Source organism: Electrophorus electricus, chromosome 5 (genome assembly GCF_013358815.1).
Source record: "Electrophorus electricus isolate fEleEle1 chromosome 5, fEleEle1.pri, whole genome shotgun sequence".
Lineage (NCBI taxonomy): Eukaryota > Metazoa > Chordata > Actinopteri > Gymnotiformes > Gymnotidae > Electrophorus > Electrophorus electricus.
This window is the reverse complement of record NC_049539.1, coordinates 11,466,419-11,491,253: the sequence shown is the minus strand read 5'-3', so window position 1 is coordinate 11,491,253 and position 24,835 is coordinate 11,466,419. Positions and strand designations below refer to the sequence as shown.

Here is a 24,835-nt window from a genome sequence, read left to right as displayed (position 1 = left end):
AAGAGACTACAATGGCCCTCAGTTGTGAATGTAAGCTGTCAATTGTTCTTCTTAATTTTTTTTTTCATATCATTTAAGTTCATTTGAGACCATTAAGCTGTGCTTAACCATAAATTATGTTCTTTTTTCATGTATTGAATATTCAGTTTTAAAAACATATTTATTTCATATACAAAAGCTCTGTCATGGGCACAATATTAAAACGGCTCTGAAAATTACTGGAAAGGAATGGCGTGAGGAGCCAGCAAGATTCAACTGGTTTTACTAAGCTTTCTCTTGTTGGGAGTCGTTTTCTCCTCTAATGTAGGCCAGACACGTGTCCCTTGACCCACTTCTTCTGCACGTTAGCACTTTGGCACCCCACTCTTTTTGGTATGAGACAGAGACAGGCTGGGTTAATGTATTACCTAGCAGCCATCTTAACCTGGTTCTGAAAGAGCAGCAGTAGTTGGCTTGGGAGGGCTTACTGGAAGGGCTTATTTCTATCATTATAAAAGCAGGCTGAGCATGGAGAGCACATGGACATGGTGCTACTGAACTGAGCTTCCAGTACGTTTCACTCCTTGCCACTCTCCACCTTCCCTCCACCTTTCTCTGCACCTGTGAGCTAAATCCTGCTCTTTCTCATCATGGGGGCAGCCTACAGTGTGGGAGAGTAAGTGGATGTCGTTGCACTTTTTGGCTCATGATTAAAAATATGAGGTTTTGTGTCGGGCTGTGGGCAGCAGTGTGCACAGCATTCCAGTGTTTCTCACTGAGGCTGCTGGCTGGGGCATGCAGGTTAAGAAGCTGATGCTCATTTCCTGGGCTATGTGGTATGTATGTGGGTGTGTGGAAATAGGCCAACGGTTTTGATGATATGTGCTAGCAGGCTAGAGCACTTTCATTCATTCCACTTGTGTCTTATATTGTACAGCTTTAGTCACAGTATTTAAATTGCATATTGGTAATAATGCATATGAGGGTCAATTAAAGAAATGGTTATAAATTGTTACCGATATATTCATTTACATATTTTATGTTAATGATATCCCTCATTATATTACCAATGAATGAAATTCAAGGTGTAAGTTGTTTACTCTTATGATTTTCTCCAGAGTCAACCACCTCTACACTTTTTTTTGTGCAGTGGTCACCCAACCTTTACTCAAAACATGGCAGGAAACAGAGCTTCTTGGTGGTCAACAAAGACAAGCTGGCTGTGATTGACAGCTTGCTCAGGAATCCTTTCACAGAAACCAACTGTGAATTGCGTAAATCAGGAGGTCTCCTCCCAGCACAATATTATCACATAATCAATGCACGGCACAACCTCTCTATTCCAGGATTCACTTCAGTCTTTTGTAACTGCCTTCACACATTTAATGGTCTTTTTAGGTTTTACTTCCTGTTCTAAGCCTTTTACCAGAAATGAAACCTATCTAGCAAGTGAAGCAACCAATGGCACACAAGTGCATATAGAGAGGAAAAATCAACACACCAATAAGGTTATATGAGGGTTTCTGTGGGCACGTTATATGGTGCATAAATGAGGGATTGTCCATTCATTCACAGAGCAGAGCTACAGAGGACAAAGGCTTGCATAAGAACTATAAAAAAAAATAATTATATATATATATATTTTTATATATATATATATATATATATACACACACACACACACACACACACACACACACACACACATATATATATATATATATATATATAAATATATATATATATATATAAATATATATATATATATATATATATATATATATATATATATATATATATATATATATAAATATAAATGTATTTTAGATGCATGTTTTAGAAACGAGATAATATGAGATCAACAGAGGAGAGTATAAAAATCCTTTACTTTTCCAAAGGACATGAGGAGCCTTATGTACAGGTGAGGTTCTGCCTTTGCAGATCAAATTCAAAAAGGCATTTTATGGAATTCTCAGAAGGATTTTAAAAGCATTAAATCCCTCTGAAGAGATTAAAATACATGCATGATCCAGGTATTTGGTTTGCGTTTGCGTGCCTGTCAGCAGGCGTCTGTTATTTTAGGAGCTGAATCGTTACATGCACTAGGAATGCAGCCTTAAAGAAAACCAGCAAAGAGGGTAGGTCATATTTTCTGCTTCATTAGATGTTCTTGTTGTCTGCTTCTGCAGATAATCACAGTGAGAAAGGCAAAGCGTTCACTGAGCATCTATAGCTCCCAGAGCACATGCACCTCTGACAAGGAGGTGGACGACACACTGCCCATTTTAAAACAGCACAGCCACATCCTGTTGGAGCACCATATCCAGAGTGTGAGTGATTCTATACATATCTATTCATAGATCAGTCTACTCTCTATGTGTTAATAGATACCTATGCCACTTAATTTTATCAAGGCTAGGACATTTTTTAGTTATAAGTGATGCTGAATTGTCTGTTATTTGCTTAATGTAATATGGTTGTGGAGGACTGTTTCTGTTTTTAAATAAGTTATTGATGGGGATGTGAGGAATTCATGGCTTTTTTTAATGACACAATATAAATTGTATATGGAAACAAAATATATATAGTCAAATTATACTGTGTATGATTTAATTAGGTGTTAATATTTAGCACCTGTCTGAATATGTGGTCATGATATATCACATAGTGTGAACCTGAAGAGGCATGTGGCAAAACCTGCAGATGATCCAGATGTTCACTAGTGATTGTATGTGTGTGTCCACAGCTGGCCAGCCACCTGCCTGCGCGGATCCAGTGCTGTCTGTGGCATCTGGTCTACAGCACTGTGGAGCATGGCACCAGCCTAAGAACCCTGTACAGGTGCATGGCTCATGTGGACCGCCCAGTCCTGCTGCTCATTAAGGACATGCGCAACCAGGTTAGTACAGGGAGAAATCCTGTGTGCATGCAAATTTTTTTTTAGTCACATTTTTACATTAAATACAGTCTAAGTAAAGCAAGTGCAATGGTAGCGTATATGAAATCTCAGAGTTGCTTTGGTGAACTGTTTGCAGGTATTTGGTGCATTCTCTTCAGATCCGTTCAGAGTGAGCGACCGCTGCTATGGCACAGGAGAGACTTTCCTTTTCACATTCAGCCCAGAGTTTAAGGTCTGTTCATCTCTATCTCTTTGCTCACCTGTGTCTGCTTGCTTTAGCAGAAATGTCTTTTTCTGATTAAACATGTGAAACAAGTTGCTCTTTTTTCACAGATGTTCTGCTGGAGTGGGGAAAATTCTTATTTTGTGAGAGGATTCCTTGATTCCCTTCAAATAGGAGGGGGAGGGTATGTTTTTCAGTCATTATTTTGTCTCAGCAGCTCATTCATTTATTTTGTAACAATATTAATACAATATATAGGTAAATTCTCTGAACAATCTTACTTAAGAGTGACAGCCATCCCTCACCGGTGTTGTTTTGCTTTTAGGGGCTCTTTTGGTCTTTGGGTGGATGCTGACCTCTATCATGGAGCCACATTTCCTTGTAATACGTTCCACAACCAGCCCCTCTCCCCCCAGCATGACTTCACCATCCAGGCCCTGGAGGTGTGGACCTTCCAGTAAAGCCAAACATATAACCAACATGCTCAAGGTTTAACAGGCATGCTGATTGGAACTGTGTTTAACCTGACATTCCAGCCCAGAAACTGGTGTGTCATGCAGAGACAAAGCACAGCATGCAATCAGGTTGAGGCAGGTTGAGATTTGTGGCAGTTTTGCAATGTACAAACTCTGTCTAAAGCCGTTAGAAGACTAGACCAAAACTGCACTAGAGCTCTGCTAGGAGAAAATGGAATTCTTTAGTTGACACTTACATGACACTATTAAGACTAAGATATTCTGTAACAGAACACAGAGCAACACAGACAGATATTGGATTGCACTCAACACACTTGGAGCCTGTACTTTTCCAAGTGGGTCCTTCCTGTTTCACTTTGAAAAGCATTATAGCATAAAATTGTTTATATTTGTTAATATCTGAATGAGCAGGCTCTGAAAAGGATTTTGAAAAGGAATGTTACATTTTAAATTGTACAATTTGTTAATCATTCTTTCTTATTTTGTACATGTTCAATTTTGTTTTATTGCAAAAAAGAACATTTGAGACATTGCAGACATTTGTTTGTAGTATTCTTATGCAGTGCCAACACTGTCTGTAATTCACCTTTTTGTTACAATAAATAATTTCTCTGTGATTCTGTTCTAGTTTATCTACAATCCATCTAGCATCAAACACTTTAATGCAGGACACTTTAATCTGTTAATCTAGGACAAGTTTCAAAATGCTAGTCAGGAAGCATATGTGTACTAGATGACCAGAGCATGACCTAAAATCTAAATGGCAGAATATTTTACAGAGTTTGGGAGCTTTGCCAGTTGCTTTAGTTATCTGTCTATTTTATTAGTATAGTGCATTTTACAATAGGCATTCTCCTAAAGTAGATCTATGGAGGTCAAGCCACAGACCCTAATGATCAAAGGGTAACAGCCAATCTGAAAATTCAGTGAGATCAGGGAATGACAAAATAAGATGCGAATATAATGAAGATGTCATCTTCAACTGGCCATTGGATTTCAGGCAAACAAGAAGGTATAGAGATTGGCAGATGTTCATGAACATCAAATAAAGTAGAAATAGAGAAATGTGCTACACTGTTAAAAATAATGCTTCAAAACATAACTGAATTGGTTGCAAAGATTTGGCTAGTATTTTTAGTTGGCTAGAATAATAGTTTTGACTAGTATAATAACTTTATAAGCTTCCTGAAAATGAAACATGTGTTTCTGTGAATGTTTTATTTAAATTGGTGTGTCAGTTTACCAGTGTTCATCATGTTACAGTGAATGTGTTTGGACGCAGGGTTTTACGTCATGATTTTTATGTGAACTTCCTTTACACGATGTCAAAATCTGGCCCGCAGCGTAATCATATTTGGCCCGCGAGAAAATACCAAACATCTACTAGACAGCGCATGCACCACTAATACTACAAATCCCAGAATGCTCTGCTGGTGCGTTGGCGCGTCAATCAGGACCCACAAGCGCCCTCTCCTCTGTTGACGTTCATTAGCAACCTCATGCTACAAGCTGCACAACTTGCAGCTTTAGGGGCGGGGTCGTGTCACTACAGACATGTACGCTGCAGTGAGGGCTTTTAAAACGAAATTATGCCTGTGGAAGACTCAGATGCTGCAAGGAAACCAAACCATAAAAACGCAAATCTTTACCGCCGTGTTCCCCATTGCACAGTTTGCTGAAAAACGTAGTGTACTCAGAGCCAAGTTTACCCGACGATTTGCTGACTATGATGCCCAGAAATGTAGGTTTTAACTGCTTAGTAATCCGTTTGCAGTTGATGAAGCTGCTTGAACTCCAGTGTAGTGACACGCTGAAGTCAAAGTATGAGGCTGTGAGCGGTGCACATCCCTGACACAATGCCCCAGCTCCGTACCCAAGATGCTGAAATGTTCTCCATGTTCGGCAGCACATATCTGTGTGAGCAACTATTCTCCTTGATGAAGATGAACAATACATCACACAGGAGTCGTCTTACTCATGAACACCTTCACTTTATCCTGAGGATTTCCTCAGCTCAGAGCCTGACGCCAAACATTGATGAACTAGCATCCAAGAAAAGATGCCAGGTATCTGTCTTGGACTAGTGTGCATCAGAGCTTAGCAAACTGAGCTTGAATTAATGTTTTCTTTATGCACTTTTCCTTGCTACTTCAAAGCATGGACTTGAATGGTTGGATTTTCATTGAAGGAAATTATTGTTAGCCTGTGAAAAAAGGGTTATCGCTGAAATTTACTCGGAAGGCTACAAATAGAGAGAGAGAGGCATAAGAGTTTTTTGTTTTTGTTTTTAGAATGCCACAGATGCCTTTTATTTGACATTTGATTTTATGTGTTTATAGTATTAAGCTTCGTTTGTTCCAGATTCAATGTTTAAGCAAAACTTAAGTTTGTTTCCATATGAAAAGGTTCCTCAATTGTAAAAACTTCCTCAATTATAGACATTTTTTCAATAAATATCAAGGTTGGCCTGTGACTTTGTCCAAGTTTTTAATTTTGGCCCACTGTATATTTGAGTTTGACACCTCTGCACTAAACAAAAAAGCTGTGCTTTTTCCAAAATAAAAGTGATGTCAAAGGTGAACATTATTAATGTGACATTAAAAATGTGTCATTAATAACATTTGCTTTATTAGAAGGAACACAAAATTCAAGCTCATTTGCAGTGACTGAACTGGATGCCTTGCTCTTAAAGGTTTTCCTATATTTTACACTTTATTTCAGCAAAATGTTATGGCCTGGTATTATAATACTACTTCCCACAGCAACACAAGAGCAAGAGAAATGTTAATTGAAATATCCTTTAATGGAGACTGGCATCAGGAAAACTATAAAATAGCTCTATCTACTGGCTGCCTTTATGCACTACAAAATTTCATAAATGGGCACCACAATTGTTTTATGAACCGAGAAAAAACAGGTATAAAAAACATTTTCCAACAACAATTTAAAATTCAACTTTAAGATAAAATGAATACAGTAAATTAAATAGCAATGTACTTCACACACACAAAAAAAAAACCAACAAAAAAAAAACCAAACAGCTAACCCAAGGTGGCACATTGGAGAATGCAAAACGGGTGTGTCTAGTGTTAGTCTAAGGCACCTGTACAAAGGACAAGTCTTCCACTCAAGAGGCATAGAAGAACCTGAAGCCCTTGATTATCATCAGATTCTCTTCAAGTTCCATAATGTCTCTGAACTCCTGGTTCTCCTGTGTAAATAAAAGCTCCATGCATCACCCAATAAAAGCATGTTATGGCAGGCCCTGCATTTGGTGAAGCCCTGCCAGGCTCAGCATGAGGCCCAGTTGGAACCTGTGAGCCGCACTGTTTACCGATGTTTAGATTAAGATGCAACTAATGGCTCATGGGCTTGGCAGAATAAAACAGTTTGTTTACCTTCATTCAGAGCTGCTGGTGAGGAGAGCAGTATTGTGCAGGTTGCTTGATATTGCATTGGTCGATCATTAGCTCTATAGCATTCATCAGCATCTTCGCCTTACACACCACTATATACACACATACACAATAAGCCTAAAATTCAGATTACAACAGAAAGCTCTTCCCCTATGAGCTGAGATGATAAAATAAAAAGGATAAAGAGGGAGTTAATTATGTTTATTACAGAAGCCTACTAAACACTAATAGCAGGAAACAATTGACCCTTTTTTCTCCACACTATAATTCTAGCCGTACTACAGCTAAGACTTTTGCGCTCACATTCCTTTGGTTTAAAATGGCAAAGAAGAAGCCTCTCCTTACATTCTAGAGCCTGAGCACACATTGCTTCTTCCACAGCCTTCTCATATGATTGCACACATCTGAGATGTTTAGGCTTGAAAAAGCAGAAGGGAGAAGATGTCTTTCAGTTCCATTACTTCACATTATTACTTCACAAGTAATAATTCCTTGGGACAAGAGAAAGTTAAAAAGCTCCACTTTCTTTGCAGAGGCCCAGAACCTTAAGTGTGGATCCCCCCGAAACTCCACATGGTACTTTAGCACATGGCCCTCTCTATCCCAGAGTGCATACTGCTCTGATGACGGATCTAAACTAATTATGGCCGGCCACCTATGAAGGCAAAAAAAGAAATACCCCTCAAAAATCTTTATAAACACAGATTTGGAGGTTTTATTTGCTCCTACCAAACCTGGTAATTAACTGATGAGTTAAATCAGGTGTATATATTTGCCCATGTGCTTGCTTTTACTTGAACCAGATTTACAGAGTGCAGCTGAGAGGAGGCAGTTCCCAGGGAGAGGTCTCACATGAGCCTTAGTGTGGGGTCTGAGGGATGCATTGCAAGCTGTGAAGGGACCCTGAGTTCTTGTGGCAACCCAAGATAGAATCTGAGTTGAAGCTCACATTCTTAGAAATTGTTCTCAACTTACAGTCTGTTGATTCACACTGCATCCAAGTTCTCTTTACTGTCCTTATTATTCACAACTGGTTCATTCATGCTGTGGATAAGAATCCCAATGAAAATCTGAATTTATACTGTGTATGTCACTTAACCCCTCATACAGACAGCAACAAATACTTATAGCTGCTAAATACTTATATACTGCTATCTAGGCCCATACTATGCTGAAATTTATACTATTGAAATATATACATATTGGAAGTTCGGCTAACTTTATTTTAATTATTTTTGTTGTATTGTTACATATTTCGTACGGCTGAAGACCATAATTACCTAGATGTAAGAACAAAGGGGAAATAATGCATACATTCTTCCTGACGATTTAATCACAGCTGAATAAACGAAATTTAGTCAGTTTTGAGCTACCTTTAAATTACCGCAGCTAGTGTAGCTAATGCTGAGGAAAGTCACGAAAGTGACGATTAGCCCGCCACTGTAGCTGGGTATTCTCGTTTTAATCAAAATCAGCAACCTATATTCAACTACTAATACGCCTCCTGAATAGAAGACATCAAGACAGGGTATGATCAATGCCTTTAGACATTTGCGCTGTTTTTATTAAGGCGCGGGCATATTTTATGCAACCTTGTTTCCGCCGGAAAAAAGTTGCGTCACTGAGGTGATTTACTTCCCGGTTTATGTTTGTGTCAGTCGTTGACATTTTCCTGTAATCCTAACGAAGAAACGCAATCTCGTGAATTTACCACATCCTGTTTATAATTGAAGTTTTATCATGGTTTATATTTTTAGCGTAGTTTGTACTTTAAATTGACTGCTATTCGGTAAGTACTGGCTTTGCCAGCTTGCAGCTTGGCTTGTAAGTAGGTAGCTGCAGATAGTCTTAACATTGAAGCTAGCTCGTACACTAGGAGGAGGAACATTTGTTTTCTGTCTCTGCTGCTGTTTGAACAGTATGCTTGACAGTTTATCCGATATCTCATTTTTTGACAATATATGTGTGTAGTTTTAGCTGTTTGTCCAGATGCATGAGTCATCATAGAATGTTCTGTGGAGTTAAACAGACACGCACGGGTTTTATTGTCAATGTCTATAGTACAGTTTGTCTATAGTACAGTTTGTCTATAGTACAGTTTGTCTATAGTACAGTTTGTCTATAGTACAGTTTTTCTTGTCCCTCAGTCCTTTTTGCTGCTTTAGCTAGGAAGCTAATTGCATTATTTTAACTAACGCTAAAATGTTTCATTATTACAAATGAAGCCTGTATCTTTTCCTGTAGAGAGGGTTTAGTTTTTAGGTTGATTTTTTAAATCGGTGTTTCCCCTTGATTTCTTTTTCATGAACGAGTAATACTTTCCCTTTCACTTTTGAAAACAATTTATCTCAATATGATCGACAAACCTGTATGAATCTTACAAGGGACCCTCGACTTAATATATAGAGTAAGTATTGTGTGTGTGTGTGTGTGTGTGTGTGTGTGTGTGTGTCTGTGTGTGTGTCATATATAATATAAATATCTGAAGAAGACTAAAGTGAGTAACTGAAGCAAGATGTTAATCGGGGGCAGAGGTCCTTAATTAGATGTTCATACACCTCTGTCTGAAACGTCCTGTTTCTCTGGAAACCTTGTTTCTTCACTTCAGGTTTTGACTGTGTGTGTGTGTGTGTCTGTGTGTGTGTGTAGGTGTGTATGTAACTGAGAAGGTCAGTAGGTTTAGTCTGTCCATATTCTGATACATTGTTTTTTTTTCCATCCAAGCATGTTAAGTTTGTTCAGTCAGACAGTTCAGTGTAGGACTGAATTGTCCATCTGTTATAATGGCAGGTCTGTGTCTGTGCTTTACCTGCCTTTCTACGCTCTGAGGAGAGCCCTTGGCTCCAGATTCTACCACATATTCCAGTGCCATGGCCTTTGCCTTCAGCTTTATTCAGGGCATTGGTCCTTTCTTACAGTTAAAGCAATTAGTGGTAATCATAAGTCTAACTAGCAAAATACATTGATCTACATTGCTAGCTAGCATAATTACCCGCATAAGTACTGTTACATAAGGAACGACATGCATCAGAATATCAGAATGTCACAATGTCCAGCAATGCGGAATAAGAGAATCACTATTTAATCCCTATGCCATGCAACGTCAGTAAGTAAACCTGAGTACTCTCATCCATTCGAATGAAAACATGTGTGATTAGTGCACTTGAGAAGCAAAAGTTAGTGTAACTCTCACATTTATTAAAGCTGTGCTAATGTTTTTTCCTGTGTTAAAGTAATAAACCAGCTGTTTCATCTTCCCAGACTTCTGATAATGCTTTAAAAAACCATAAGGGAACTAGATCTAAGACCTGAAACTATGGTAAACGCAGTAGAAATGCCTGACATCTCTCTGATCCACTGGGACATGTCCCACTGCAGTTCTGGCATGGAGTCACCGCTGGTGGACGACGACATCTGCATTCTGAAGCATGAGACAGCGTATATGGCGGAAAGCCCTGTAGCGGCGTGCGCGGGGGACGAGTCCGTCGCCTCTCACTTCGCCCTCGTTACGGCCTATGAGGACATCAAAAAGCGCCTGCGGGACACAGAGAAGGAGAACACGCTGCTCCGCAAGCGTGTCAAGCAGCTCGAGGACAAGGTGAACTCAGCCATTGACTCCACAGTTCACCATGCTTCAGCCTAGGGTAGAAAACATTTTAGTGTGCTGGGTAGTGTGTTACATGTGTATGTATGTGTTATATGTATATCTAGACATAGATATAGATAGGCAGAATTCCAGTGAAGTACTGTTTCCAGAGAAACGGGACATTTCGTACAGAGGTCTTTCATCATCAGTGAAAGGAAAGTCCTCCTGAAGTTCTAGGAAGTTAAGAGATTGTAGATCAGTTCTTATTCTTTGAGATTTCTAGCTTCAGTGCTGCTATAGCAACAACTGTCAATGCAAACAGATGCGTCATCTATGCAATGTCCATAAGTTTTAAAGTTCCGTGCCACTGGAAATGAAACATGACATAATCATATAAGGGTGATGAAATTGAACTCTGATCTGTTGGGTAACTAAGGGTGCTGACTTTGATGTGTTTTACATATGATCAGGTGTTCCGACCTGAGGCCCCGCCCTCTGAAGGGCCCCAGTACATGAACAAAGCATTCAGTGCATACCGAGGCATCTACATGGAGAAGAAGGATTTGCAGGCGGAGCTTAACAAACTGGTATGAGACATTGTTACATTTGAGTTCTGCTGCTGTTTCAGGACTCAGACTACCAGTAAGTAAGGGTGTCTATGTGTGCTTTAGAGGAAAGAGCGGGCTGAGTCAGAAAGGCACCTGACGGAACAGCTACAAGCCAAAGAGCTGGAGCTGCTGCAGCTCAAGTCTGAGATGGAGACAAGCCAAGGTACGTACTCCTCTGAACACATGATCTGCTTTCTCAGATATCCCAACCCAGCTGCCATGTGTCCTATCATCTAAAATGTGCTGTATACGTTTTCGCTATGCTGTTTTAACTAATTTGACTTGTAGGAAATTCATGTTGCAGTATTTAATGAGACGACTCTTTTTGTAAATAGTTTCTATAGCCAAATGCATTTGCTTAATGTGCTAAGCCTTTAAAATCCAATTCTAGATTTGGATTAAAGTAAATAATTAGTGTCTGACATTTATATTTGGTGTAGTAATAAGGATTAATAATTACTCCTTACTGCATGGAGTATTAATTGATACATGTTGGCTTTAAAGGAACAGAAGATGTAACCTTTTTTGGTTTACTGTAAGTGATGTATTTGTGTCTCTGTGTTTGGTGCTCTGTCAGTGATGAAAAGCCTGAATGACACACAGGATTACTGGCAGGTGGACCGAGGGAACCATGAATTGCAGCACCACACACTTCAAAAACAACTGGAAAGACTGAAACTGGAAAATAGCCAGCTACAGAACCTCTGTGGTCTCAAGCAGGTGTGAGCATATGCACATGCAAGCGTGTGCTAGCAAGTGTGTGTGTGTGTCTCCTTTATAAGTGATGCCTGTGGACCATCATATATAAATGCAAGTTAACACAGCTTTTTATTTTAAGAGCTTGCATGAGGTCTTATTTTTGCTCAGTAACTGTTACTCCATTTGACATAATGTCCTCGTGAGACCAATTTGGCCAAGAGCTGAACTATTCATTATTCATTTCTTGATGGATTTTAAATTTTTTTAATAGGAAGATTCATTGAGCTCTGTTAAGAATGATGACAGCCAGGAGGTGGCAGCAGAGTCCAGGTAATGTGGTTGCTCACGGGTCTGTATATCCTGTTTTCTTTCTACAGTGAAGAGAAATTCTTATTACCAGAGGGAGCTGTTTGATTATAGTAGCTTGTTTTGAATCTGTTCAGTGTAAACAATGCAGTTTGTTCTTTCTTATGTGAGGGGTGTAAAAGAATGCACAGTATGTGTTACATGTCCTGTTTCTGGCAAACCACACTGATCAATGACTTAAGGCAGGCAAACATTCTAAGCTAATGGTATCTGGTATTTCGGTCATCTCCTGGACTCCTGCATGATAATATTTGTAATATATGCAATATAGATATTGAATATATATTTTTTGTACATTCCTGACATGTCCTAAACATACTTATTGTCTTTTATTTTATTTTATAAATTTAAGTAAATTTACATATACATTTTGCATGCATGTTAATGATGTTTCATTGTTGGTTGTGTTTTGGCATCAGGGAGGTGGCTGTGGTGAGACTGTATGAAGGTGTTTGCAGTGAGATGTTGTGGTTGCAGACGTTGGTAAAAACTCAAACTGATTTAATGAAGAAGCTTCGAAACAAACCTTTGCCACCAGTTCTCCGAAGAGGTCAGTCCTCATTCAAACACAATTGTGTACGCACACACCCTTTTCTACATCCACACTCTGTCTCTCTTTCACACACACATATCTACTTTCACCTCTCATATTCACAAACCTTTATACATTTAAACATACTGCAGATATGTACACACAAACCTATTCACAGGAATATACAGTTCTACGTAATGGTAATTTAACTTTTTTGTAAGTCCTCACTTTTCACAAAGAGTCCAGTTTAAAATGAATGAATGATGGTGGCGTACAGCTCTAATTATGTGTACAGAATTAAAAAGGAATTACATAGTCTTGTGAAACAAGAATGTATAAAGTTATAGATATATTGATCTCTTCATAACATATCATCAGGATGTTGGTCTTTGTTTCTTCACGTTTTGGTGTTTTAGGATGCCCGAAAAACAATCCCATTTTGAGCACAAAAAGCTCCAGTTACACTTTGAGCATCCTAAAACTGCCTAATAGGTCATTAGACATTATTTCAGACATTTTGTAGAATAGGTATAAATACTTGTGTGTGCTTGGCGAATTATAAGAATAGTAGGCCTGCATGTAAGTGGAATAGTTCCCTTTTTCTTGCTGCTATCTGCTTCTGAGTCTTCCTCTTTTCATTCTTTTTCCTCCACTACCTTCTTTGGTTGCTTGTGAGAAGGGATGATGAGTTCATGAATCCCCAGATGAAATAAATTCAGTGCCTGGTGGAAAAGCTTGACCTCACACCTACAGTGATAGTGCATGTGGTCAATCTTCCTTATGTCTCCATTCAAAACCTAGGCAATCAAATCCAGCATACATACATTACAGTGCACGAAGTTAGCAGATGAAAAACACATTTGGATGATCTCATTCCTCTTCTCCAGTCACATCCAGGGAAGTGGAAATAATTGCCCATCTGTAGCGTGAGATGTGAGAGAGAGTGGTGGCCCAAGCGGGATTCAGTGTCTGGAGGTTCTGAGTTTCTTAGAGTTTCCCAAACAGAGCAGAGGAATGTGAACTGGAGTGTGTTAAAGACCACCTTCATGCTTATTTCAGTGAGTAGGGTGGTCCTTTTCCACACAGGTCATACACACCACACACACACACAGAGAGAGAGGTTTTTTTTGTTTTTTTTAATCTTTAAAAGGTTAGAGGTTAGGCTGGGCATGCTGCAGTGTGGCACTGTGAGGGTATGCACTTTTGTGGGTACTTGCATGCGAGTGCGTGTGTGTAGGTGCATGTACCTGCATGCTAAGATGGTAAGGCAGAGGGAGATTTCTGGTGACCCTCTAGTGAACCAGCCATCTTACGGGACCTGTCACAACAAAAGTGCACACAAACCATTTTTTTACTGCATTCACGTAGGGAAATTGAGAGCTGTGTGATATAATGAGAAAGTAGTTAATTACATGTGTTCTCTCATAGTCATTTTTTTTCAGTCTGACATCTGGTATTTTTGGATTTGAATGCCTCATTAATTTATCTACATAAAATTTTGGATTGTACTATCTGAAGTTTAAATAATTTGTATGTTAAGATGATTTTTAACTAAGCTTATGGTGGTTGATGGTGCATGGGATTGTTGATGTGTGTTGTAGCTGCTTCAGCTCTGCCTGTGCAGTGTCGGGATGACGTGGAAAGGAACAGCTCCCCAGTGCGAGTGACGGCACCGCGCCCCCCCAGCGCCCCCCCGGTCCCCTGCAGCTCAGCCCGCCCTGGCCCCTCGATAGCACCCCTGTTCACCGATGGCCTGCAGGAAAATTGTTGGAAGGAGCCCTGGCCACTGCAGCGGCCAGCCCCTGTGGGGAGCCCTGCCCCCTCGGGGAGCCCCGTCACCCCCCCCAGCCCCCCACAGCCCGGGGCCCCTCACAGCCCCAGCCACCCTCGGCCCAGCGACGCCTTGTTCTGGGAGAACCCCATGGCCAGCAGCTCCAGTGCTAACAGGGCCAAACCATATTGACAGGCAACCCTGTGTCCAACCACAAAGATGCCCTATCTGCCTTAAATCCCCACGTCTCTAATGTCCAGGATGAGGTACCTCAAAGCACCTGCACTGTCTGCTGCTGAAGGCAGGTGTGTTGCTTTCACCTGGAGGATGTAAATAACTTTACAGAGAGGGGTGGCCGTGCGTGTGCGTGCGCGTGCGTGCGTGCGTGCGTGCGCGTGTGTGTGTGTGTGTGTGCGTGCGCGTGTGTGTGTGCATGAGAGAGAGAGAGAAAACCGACATAATTTTCACTCTCCAAATAAGAATCTTTGTTGTTGTGATTTCTGTGTAGCCACTGGTACATCTTGAACCTTAGGGATTTATGTTCATGTATTGTTTCATATTTTCATTACTGTGAAAGATCATAAATAAGGTGAGTTACATGGCTGTAGGTCTGGTAGCTAATACTTGTCAGTACCCTCTCTGTGATGCTTATTTAATCCACACATTTTTGTTAATTTCCGAATATTAAATGATTTCACATTGGCTTTAAATTGAACCATTTTTGGAAATAAGAATGTGTACAGAGAGGCTACAGTTGTAATGCTGTAACTGTTTAAAGTGGATTAATTCCACATTCATATTAAGATCGTTTAGCACTTTGTTTCACATAGGAGCCCATGGAGGGTTTCAGGTCGCATGTTAATTCAGTATCAGACTGTATCTTCTCTGGTCTACTTACCCAGGTTAACTCCCTTTAATCACCAAGATGTGATTGGGTTAGTGTGTACTTATGGGTTTAAATGGGTGGGCAATCCATAAAGGGTTGGTGTGGTTCCATGTTTTCATGGAGTAAATCCCATTTAATTTATTAGTTGTTTGAAGGCTTTAGACAAACTGAATTAACAAATGGAATAAGATGTATTCCAGTTTAATTGAACTGAAAACCTGTTGCTATGGTGCATAGTTGGAACTGGGTCATTCCTGAAAGCGTGATCCTTACAACAGGCAATTTCTTTCCCTAGGGCTGACTTTTAAAACGAAGCTTTTCGACATGTTGGCACATCCATTTGTGTATATCGATCTATACCTGTACTGACTGTACCACAGCACATAGTACATCAAACCTCCCAGTAAGAAACAAATGTGAAAATGTTCTCGCACATGTCTAAGTGCAGTTTACGCATTTTGAAAGTTAAGATCAGATCTCTTGGGTTATAGATGCAGGACTGGAACATGTCATCATCAATACCCTCTTTTATTGCTCTTGCTAAGGAAACTCCATCATGAAACCGCACCGACACGCTCTGGTAGCGCTGTCAGCGTGTGACGAGTCATCTGTCCGTTCTTGGCACGAAGGGCCGTTACTATGGCCTCGGTTTATAATTTGACATTTTGATTTCAGAGGTAATGGAGTTGTGTCCAGTTCGGTTACTCCTACTATGGGAACCAAAATGCAATGTACAGTTAGTGTAGATTATTTTTTAGGATGATCATGCTTCAAACTGTTTGTAAATATTAAATAAATCAATGTAAACATTTGTACTTATTGATGAATCAAACATTGAGTAAAACATGTCTTTCAGTATTTAAATTGCTGGAAACAAGCATCAATCTTTGTTGGGGAGGTGGTCATTTTATGGTTTTAATCCATTTACAGTGTATATTGTGAGACTGTGGTAACTCAGTGTTTATTGAAAGGGCTACCAAGTTGGCCTTTTAGTAGGATTTCATATATAATGGATTTTTTTTTTAATAAAATTTTGTAGTAATGCAGTTTTTGTACAGCAGTATTCACCACTTTACAGGACAATACACAGCCCAAGTAGTTGAATGTCCTTGGTAAATGGAATACAGCATACATGATGGAGTCTCTAAAGCTCAATTTCCTTTTTTCTTCCTTTGGTTAGACCCATGGAGCTGATCAAAGGTTAGATGGCCAGATCACAAGTTGGCTGCCTTAGTATCACTTTATTTGATATCAGGATTTGATTTTTAAACACCACAAGCATCATTACAACTGCAAAACAATTGTGTGTGTATATATACATTAAATAATATTGCTAAAACATTCACATAGTCAACAAAATAATGGGTCAACTCTGTTATGGAAACTCTGGCATCTTTAGTGTAAATAAAGGGAGGTGGAAAACAAAGCTATCTGAAAACAATTGGACCATGGTTCACATTCATAGTTTCGACATACTCTGCAAACACACCATCAGAGAAACAGACCAAAGTAAACTACTTTTTTTCAAAACCTTTTTTTTTTTTAGGGGAAAAATTGTCTATAATTCCCTGTGGATGGAAATTCACACTGCTATCTGATGCAATTCAAAAAAATAAAAAACCCTATTCCCATGAATTTTTATTAGGCTTTAGGTGCTAGTGAAGATTCATATAAGGCAATCATGAATATAAACCATGACCAGCCCACTAGGAAAGTCTCCATCATAACGTAACCCAGATCAGCCCCAGTTCTTGCTGGTTGCCTGCAAGTGTCTTTCCTCAGGCATCTCCAGCATCACCGCAACATGGAGAGTATCGCTGAGAGCTGCTACTGCTGTCAGCTGACCCAGAGGCCCAGTGGGGGCTGTGTGGGCTCCTATGTGCTGTTGGGGGACTTCTGGTTCCTGTTCTTGGCAGAAATTCCAGTCTTCTGATATTCTTGTTTCTCCCTGATATACTCTTGCTTGCATTCCTCAAAGAATGCAGGGTCATTGTAGCTGTAAGCAAGAAGAATACATTATATATAGATGACCAAGTAAAACATTTTTTGACATTTAAATTTTTAGAAAGGATATAGGTTTGATCTGTCTGGGTTCTAATTCCACTCTTGGAGATCTCAGCACTGTTTGTGTTCCAACCAGCTGTAGTGATTCATCAGTTCATCAGTCTTGAAGGAAGGAGAAGCTAGTGTGCAGTCCCATGACTGCATGTTAGCAGTCTCTCAGGGGCAGTAGCCACTCACTGCTTTGTCAGGCACTCCTTCAGGGCTTTGTTTTCTTCCTGGCATTTAACAACCATGAGGAATCCAGTCTCCTTGCAGCAATGAGTGAAAGCTGTTAACAGAAGAAAAAGTTCAGATTGCAGATGACAGTGAGTTAGAAAAAAAACAAAACTTTCTTCTTCTTTTTTTTCACTCAAGATGTGAAACTGCCAAGGACGAAACAAGACAGCAAACCACAAACTGCCCCTCTGGCAGGCTGTAGCAGGACCCACACTTTGCTTATCTGACAAGAGCCCACATTTCCTCTCCTAGGCTAAAATAAAGGACGCTGCTTGCATACGTGTTCAGACCTCTACCATCGTGCAAAAGGCACCAACAAAAATACCCTTCAGGCCAAGAGAGGACCACTGCACCCCAGTTATAAATACTCTCTGGGTCCCTAAGCTTTAGACATAAATGGAGCCCCAGCAGCCTGATCGTTAACTGCTGATGGGGCAAAAGCAGCTCCTTGTGCTGAACAGGACGCTCCAGTGGCCGGTTACACACGACCACAAAAGCCGTTGAGCCAACCTCATCAGTATTGTCATTCATCTTTAGCAATTGCATACGTGGGATGCAATAACACCTGGTACTTAGGAAAAAGGAAATATTAATGAATATTAAAGGAGTGGGTGGGGCCATGCTGAACAACTAGCGTTCGAGTTCCGAGTCAAAGTTTCGCTCTCCGAAAGCACAGGAACAATGACAGCTTGGCTGTGTGAAAAGGCTGCTTAAGGGTTTTACATCACTGTGGTTAGCAAGGTCCTGAGATGTGCGTTAATTAGGCTCCTCTTTCCTGCATCCCAAAGCTCCCAGATAAATAATTCCAATTACTTATATATGACTGATTATTGTCAACATGTTTCATCTGTATGCAGAGAAGATTGAGCAAAACCAATTCCAGGATTCACAACCCCGAAACTAATCTAATACATATGAAAACCATTCCACTCAATCCGTCAGACGCATAAACACAAATCTAAAAACACCACAGTACAGTAAACAATCGACTCTGTCCATGTGCTGTAAGCAGAACTGATTTTTGACTGAAAATGCAGCATAGATTCACTTTCTAACTTAAAGAAAAGGCAAGAACATGAGAAGTAGGAGCATGTATGGAACATACATGGCTTTCTAAAGGTCCATAAAACTGCTCACACTCCACTCATTGTAATCAGGATGAACACTGTATAATTTTTCTATCAATTCATTTGATAGCCTAATCACAGCGGTAAACGCCAATATAAGCAAAATGAAATTAAAGCACATCTATTGAAACAAGTCCAGACTATCACTGGAAAAACTGCATCTCTGCACTGCACTGTTTCATCAATTAACAGTGGCAGTGAAATGTAAGCAGTATTGAATAGCTGCTAATACAGACTTGATCTTCGGGGGAGTACACACCTCCTCAGCAAATAGTACACTCTGGCACCTAAACAGTAGTACTAGTTCAGCTAATGCATGTTAGGATCCTCTGTCTATTCCAATACTCCTAATACATTAGGATCTTCTATCCTAATTCTCAAGAATGGATGCTTCTGAACTGGGGAGTCCTACTTGACTACCGGTCAAGTGACATAGAACTGTACCAGGTGTGCTGCTGCCTGGTAAACTCCCAGTAAAGTGGGAGTGCAGGTCAGTCTCCCCCACTGTGCAGTGGGCCTAGACACAGGCCTCTGCTGGGCACGCGCTTTCTGAGACTTTTTTCCCTTCGTTCTCTTTCTTCTGGTTGGCTGAGCAGCAGGAGCAGAGGGATTTTACTCCAAAGTCAATTAATTCTCACATGATTAGAAGCAAAGAAGATATCCAAACTCAATCATCTCTCCAGCAGCGTAGAAATCAATAGTCCTGATATGATTTTCAGATTAAAGAAGCCTGACGCAGAGCAATTGGTGCAACAAAAGCTGAAACGATATATCCAGAGAACCGTAAATAAGGGTGATATCAGAACCATATTTATCAGAGGGGAGAAGTGGTGTTGGATAATCTCTTTGGAAAGAACAAAAGATTAGAACAAAGAAACCACAAGACCTAGATTTACAGATATATATATATATATATATATATATGCAAACTGTCTAGTGAACTTTGGTTTAACATTGCAGTATCCTTGTCTGAAATTACCTTAGAATTGGTTTGACGAATGGAGCACCAGAATGGACAAGACACAACTAGAGAACCACTCAAAAACCATGACAACAGAAAAAACAAGCTACTTCAGCTCTGATTCTACATTTAAGGTGAATTCATGAAGATCTTACAATAGACACAGCACCTAAAACGGAAATCTCACATTCAGCACCTTTAAATCACACTGTAACCACTTTAACAGGAAAGGTAGGTCCAGGAGAGTAGGACACATCAAGGCAGTCTGCAGCTGTATGTTCACACACAAATGCGTGTGCACACACTCTCTCTCTCACACTCTCTCTTTTACACACACACACTCACGGAGGAGGTGTGAAAGTGTGCACTGAAGGTTAGGAGGGGGCTTTCCACGTCTTCGTCAGTGTGTGCGCTGCTGTCTCTGTATGGTGTGCAGGTGTGGACATGAAAAGATAAAATGAAGAACGAACAGAGATGGGTGTCGACCCCGCCAACTTAACCGAAGCGAGTGAGAACCGTGAGGTGACTTGTATGAAGAATGGAGGGGAAAAACAACAAAACTCAATGAGTAGTAGGCATGCGAACCAAGGGCTGCTTTGGTTTAGCATTCACCACCTCAGATCCTAAAAGTATATAAATGATCTAGCCACAGTCTTTCTGTTAAAATTTTTTAAAGAACTGATACTTCAAATTAACTTTAAAAAAGTCTTCAACCTTTTCTATTAAAAACACTTTTGTTTAAAAAAAGCATGATGTAGAATCAAGTACTGGTTTATGAGCCCACCTTTTTTACTGTAATCAAGATTCTTTAACTGCCATAAAATACCTAATTTATATGATCTGTGAAATGGGGAAAATTTTCTAGCTGACAAATGTTAACATTTGGACTGTGGTTGCAGTTTCAGAATTTGACAAATCTCAACATCTAGAATCTAGAAATCAGTTGGTCTCATCCTGGGAAAAAAAAATAACCAAAAAGTTGAAATGAATTATTTACAGGAAATGCAGGACCTAAAAGAACAGCTCGTGGAAGGTCAAAATGAAAATGTTTTGCAAACACTTTTTTGGCTCTGCAGACTTTTCCACAGTCTTCTGATAAGGTTAACAAAATAATGCATTAACTATAAATTACAGATCTTGCTCCATTTTGTTAGTTTGAAAGGCATATGATGAAAATACTGTCTAAACACTAAATTTGTGTTATTTTCCTCTCAAAATACTACAGCTAGCTGCAGCTAGAGAACCCAGGCATATATAGCTCAGTGGTTAAGATACTTGACTTGTAATTGGAAAGTTGCTGGTTCAAGCCCCACCACTGCCAAGGTTCCACAGTGCAAGGCACTTAACCCTTACATGCTCAAGTTGTACTCAGTCATGACTAAGTTATTTTGGATAAAAGCATCAGCTAAAATGATCACAATATAAATTCAATCTGATTACTTGCCAATAAGGACAAGATATTCTCTTCCTATCTTTTATGATGACAAAATTCCACCCATTAAGAAAAGATGTTAATTCTATTTTACTTAAATACAGAAAGGCATGGTTGAGAAAATTGGCATGCTTTTGCAAAGTGCCCCAGTTCTGTGGCTCTCTAATGGACACATACCTTCAGCCTGCTGATCACAGAGCACTCTGGCCTTCTCTCGCATCATCTTTGGAATCAGCACATCGAGCTCCACATGCCTCAAGTGTGGCTCATCTGGGGGTTAGAGACAGCCACACACCACTGATCATTAAAACAATGCCTGTTTTTAACAAAGCCAACTTTTCTTACTTTTTTTTTTTTAAGAGTTCAGTGTTTTTCACACTTTCATTAACATGTTCTTATGCAGACTGGTCGGAATGGATTTTAAAAATTTGTTTTGTTAATTCTATCTATCTAATATATATATATATTAGATAGATAGATAGATAGATAGATAGATAGATAGATAGAGCGATAGAGCGATTTTTCGAAATTGCAGAAAAGTACACAGAGCTTCCAGAGAAATGTTTCGGACAAAGGCCCTTCATCAGTTGTGCAAGCAAAGCGCTTCTGAATTTGTAGGAGGAAGAACTTTATTGCAATGTTGAATATTTCTACATCTCTCACTACAGTACACTGCAGTTCCTCATCTATATACATGTGTGTGGGGATAACTAAAATTAAATTGGGCAATAATATATACTACACTCTTTAAAAATAAAAGTACTGCTATTGGATACCAAGTTTACTTAACGTGAGGATGTTGATTTTGTCCTACACCTTAATACTTATCCTGTAAATCCCAAATATAGTCAAGATGGTCTATAACTCCCCTGCTGGTTATCCTGCTGTCGCTAAGGAATCTTCAACTAGCTCAGAACACAGCAGCTTTTTACCAGGACACAAAGTGACGGCAAACTACCCTGGTCTTGCTGAGTTTGCACTGGCTGCAAAGTTTTTGACAAAGTTCTTAATTGCTTAGCACATCTGTTAATCTCCTGAGGCATTACAGCCCAACCCAACCACTTTACTCAGCTGAGATGTAGAAATACTAACTTAGTTACTAATAAATACTTGCTCGATCTTTAGCGTTATCACTGTATTAGAAGTCGCTGTATAGTCGTTATATTGTAGCTAACGCTATGTAACTACACCGGCAGTAGCGTCTCTTGATGCTAGTAGCAGCAAGCCAGATAGCGTAAATTAGCTAGCTAGCTCCTTCAAATTAAAAGAATTACGCGATGGCTATTCGCTAGTTAGCAACCTGCACGAGGACAAATCGTGATGTACAAATGAGGTAGCTAGCTTAAAGTGGCGAGCCAAATTCTGTAACGAAGATGTCATATGCACACGGTTGCTACTAGAATCGTTTTCAAGGTGCATTTAAGGTGTATTAGTTTGCTAAATAGATTTCTAGGTGGCGTTAGCTACCTAGCTAACCTAGCTAGCAAACTAGAGTAAAATCTTCCATTTTAGGACAGCTTACTCTTCACTCAGCCTGAAATCCAAATGCTCGGAGATCAATACCTGCTTTAGAAGTCTCCATGTGTATATTAAGCTGATAACTATGATATACTAACAAAACGCAAAGCCACAACCCAGGCAGGAATAGCTACCGTGTGTATACAGTGTGACCCTGATACCGCAGGTCTGTCCCAAACATAGCTCACTTCCGCTGACGTAACTAACATGGCCCGAATTCGAAAAGGTTTAAACTAGTGTAAACTGTGTTTGATCTTTTTTTTTTTTTTACTTTGAGAAAGTAACCTGGTTTTAGCTATATATCTACGTGGTAGTTTAAATTTACAAATCATTTTCTAAAGTACTCTATTGTAATTGTTTCTTTTAGCAAGAAGCTTACATTCTGTCTATTTCAATCTAAGTATAAAAACATTTGTTTTTTTACTGTTTCCTAATATAACTACGTTAATAAACTTTGTCAGCTGTCTTGACAATATCCAGAATCACTCAGTGAGAGTTAGCAGATCAAAACTGCTTCTTAGCCACTGGAAGCTATCCTCAGCTAAGATTTATTTTGTTGTTATGTAATTCACTGTAATAGTCATTCTCCTGGGGATTTCTAAACCATTCATGTGCTAGATAGATAGATAGATAGATAGATAGATAGATAGAGAGAGAGAGAGAGAGAGAGAGAGAGAGACCCTACAGACCCTACAGTACTGTAAATGCCCTCTAAAGGCAAGATCAGGTGAAACCAAGAATTCAAATTTATAGTTCTGAAAGTTATTTAGCCACCTATCCCTGAAGTTTGGACACAAAGGTTTCTATTATATCAAAATGACAAACATAAAAGGGCATATACATATTCCAAACATGTTGTCATTGTCATGCTTAGTCCAAAACTTTGGCAGCACTGTTCCATTACAAGGTTTTGGGTAATAATGGAAGATATGTAACAGGGTTACATAATCAAAATACCAAAAAAATATAACTTACATGGTTGAAATGAAGTTGAAATGAATCCTACACCACTGGACTGCACAGATTTAAAAAAAAAAAAAAAAACAAAAAAAAAAGAAGAAGAAGAAGCTTGTGGGTTGATACCAGGACATTTGTTTTAGTAGACAGCATCTCATCTATAATTGTAATTTTTACAGATGGAATGTTGGCTGCCATCCTGGGACTGGTGTTTCTCAATTTTTTCACAGTTGATGGGTTACAAAGGAATCAAAAGAAATGGAAATAATCAGATAACATTATTTTAATATAGTAATCATTTGAATTTGGTTACAGAAACATTGTTTCAACAATCACTAATCTGTAATTATTTTCCCAGTATATTTTTATTTGTTTTTTAAAACATCACAGTCAATGTCTTCACGGTCACATAAGTTCATGACTTGTGAACCCCTATGCATTCCTTTCTTCTATTTTCTACCCAATTTTTCACAGTAGAGTACATTTTTAAAGGAACCTTCCCATCCCTGCCCATTAATAATTATTGACATGTTAATTTCAGTTTGATATCAATATTGACAGTATTGCTTGGCAGTATTTCCAACTTCTCCAGCTTTATCACAAAGTTAATTAGCTAATTAACTGATGTCAAATACATGGAGTTCCATTGTTACAACTTGCCCCACTTCCCAGGTAAGTTGTAACATAACCTGGGCTAAATTGTAACAATAAGAATCTAAATACTGAGACCACACCACAAAATATGCATCTAAATGTGTTTAATTTCAATACTTCAACATATAGCGATAATACCTGAATGCATACATATAAAGAGTTACACATATACACAGTTAGTTAGTTATTTGTCATATGATCCCAACACAAATGTCCAGAAACAATGAAAAGCTTATTCACAGGTGTCTCTTCCTGTACATATCAACATAACGCAGATATAAAAGAACTGCATATACTAAAGACCAATTCCTAATGAGGTCTAACACACTGTACACACTAATCTACACCTGTCAGATGCTCAGCAGGGCCACCTCATGTGGAGACAATCCAAATTACAAATCTACTTCCCAGTCAAGGAAGCAGTCAACACATCCTCTTGCTCTGCACTGAATACGTTTTTCTGCT

The 24,835-nt window shown here is 39.3% G+C and overlaps 3 protein-coding genes across 5 annotated transcripts; 2 read left to right on the top strand and 1 right to left on the bottom strand.

The window, feature by feature from the left end:
- The first annotated feature begins 1,805 nt into the window (after positions 1-1,805).
- On the top strand, positions 1,806-4,184 carry LOC113574451 (nuclear receptor coactivator 7). The gene is made up of 6 exons (XM_027005394.2): positions 1,806-1,900; positions 2,169-2,309; positions 2,726-2,878; positions 3,015-3,110; positions 3,212-3,285; positions 3,427-4,184. The coding sequence occupies exons 1-6, from the start codon at positions 1,832-1,834 to the stop codon at positions 3,560-3,562; spliced, it is 669 nt and encodes a 222-aa protein (XP_026861195.1). The 5' UTR covers positions 1,806-1,831; the 3' UTR covers positions 3,563-4,184.
- A 4,439-nt stretch (positions 4,185-8,623) lies between these two features.
- Positions 8,624-16,487, top strand: azi2 (5-azacytidine induced 2). 2 transcript variants are annotated; one of them, XM_027005363.2, is made up of 9 exons: positions 8,624-8,782; positions 9,378-9,400; positions 10,372-10,591; positions 11,050-11,166; positions 11,251-11,350; positions 11,765-11,907; positions 12,158-12,216; positions 12,672-12,802; positions 14,386-16,487. In XM_027005363.2, the coding sequence occupies exons 3-9, from the start codon at positions 10,379-10,381 to the stop codon at positions 14,745-14,747; spliced, it is 1,125 nt and encodes a 374-aa protein (XP_026861164.2). In that variant the 5' UTR covers positions 8,624-8,782; positions 9,378-9,400; positions 10,372-10,378; the 3' UTR covers positions 14,748-16,487. The 2 variants fall into 2 exon arrangements, with proteins under 2 accessions (XP_026861164.2, XP_026861165.2); XM_027005364.2 differs by lacking the exon at positions 9,378-9,400.
- A 180-nt stretch (positions 16,488-16,667) lies between these two features.
- Positions 16,668-22,928, bottom strand: cmc1 (C-x(9)-C motif containing 1). Of its 2 annotated transcripts, none has more exons than XM_027005373.2 (4): positions 22,764-22,928; positions 21,419-21,511; positions 17,683-17,773; positions 16,668-17,437 (listed from the first exon to the last, which is right to left on the bottom strand). In XM_027005373.2, exons 2-4 carry the CDS (start codon positions 21,462-21,464, stop codon positions 17,317-17,319), a joined length of 258 nt encoding a protein of 85 aa, XP_026861174.1. In that variant the 5' UTR covers positions 21,465-21,511; positions 22,764-22,928; the 3' UTR covers positions 16,668-17,316. The 2 variants fall into 2 exon arrangements, with proteins under 2 accessions (XP_026861174.1, XP_026861173.1); XM_027005372.2 differs by having other exon boundaries at positions 22,805-22,928.
- Between the last annotated feature and the right edge of the window lie 1,907 nt (positions 22,929-24,835).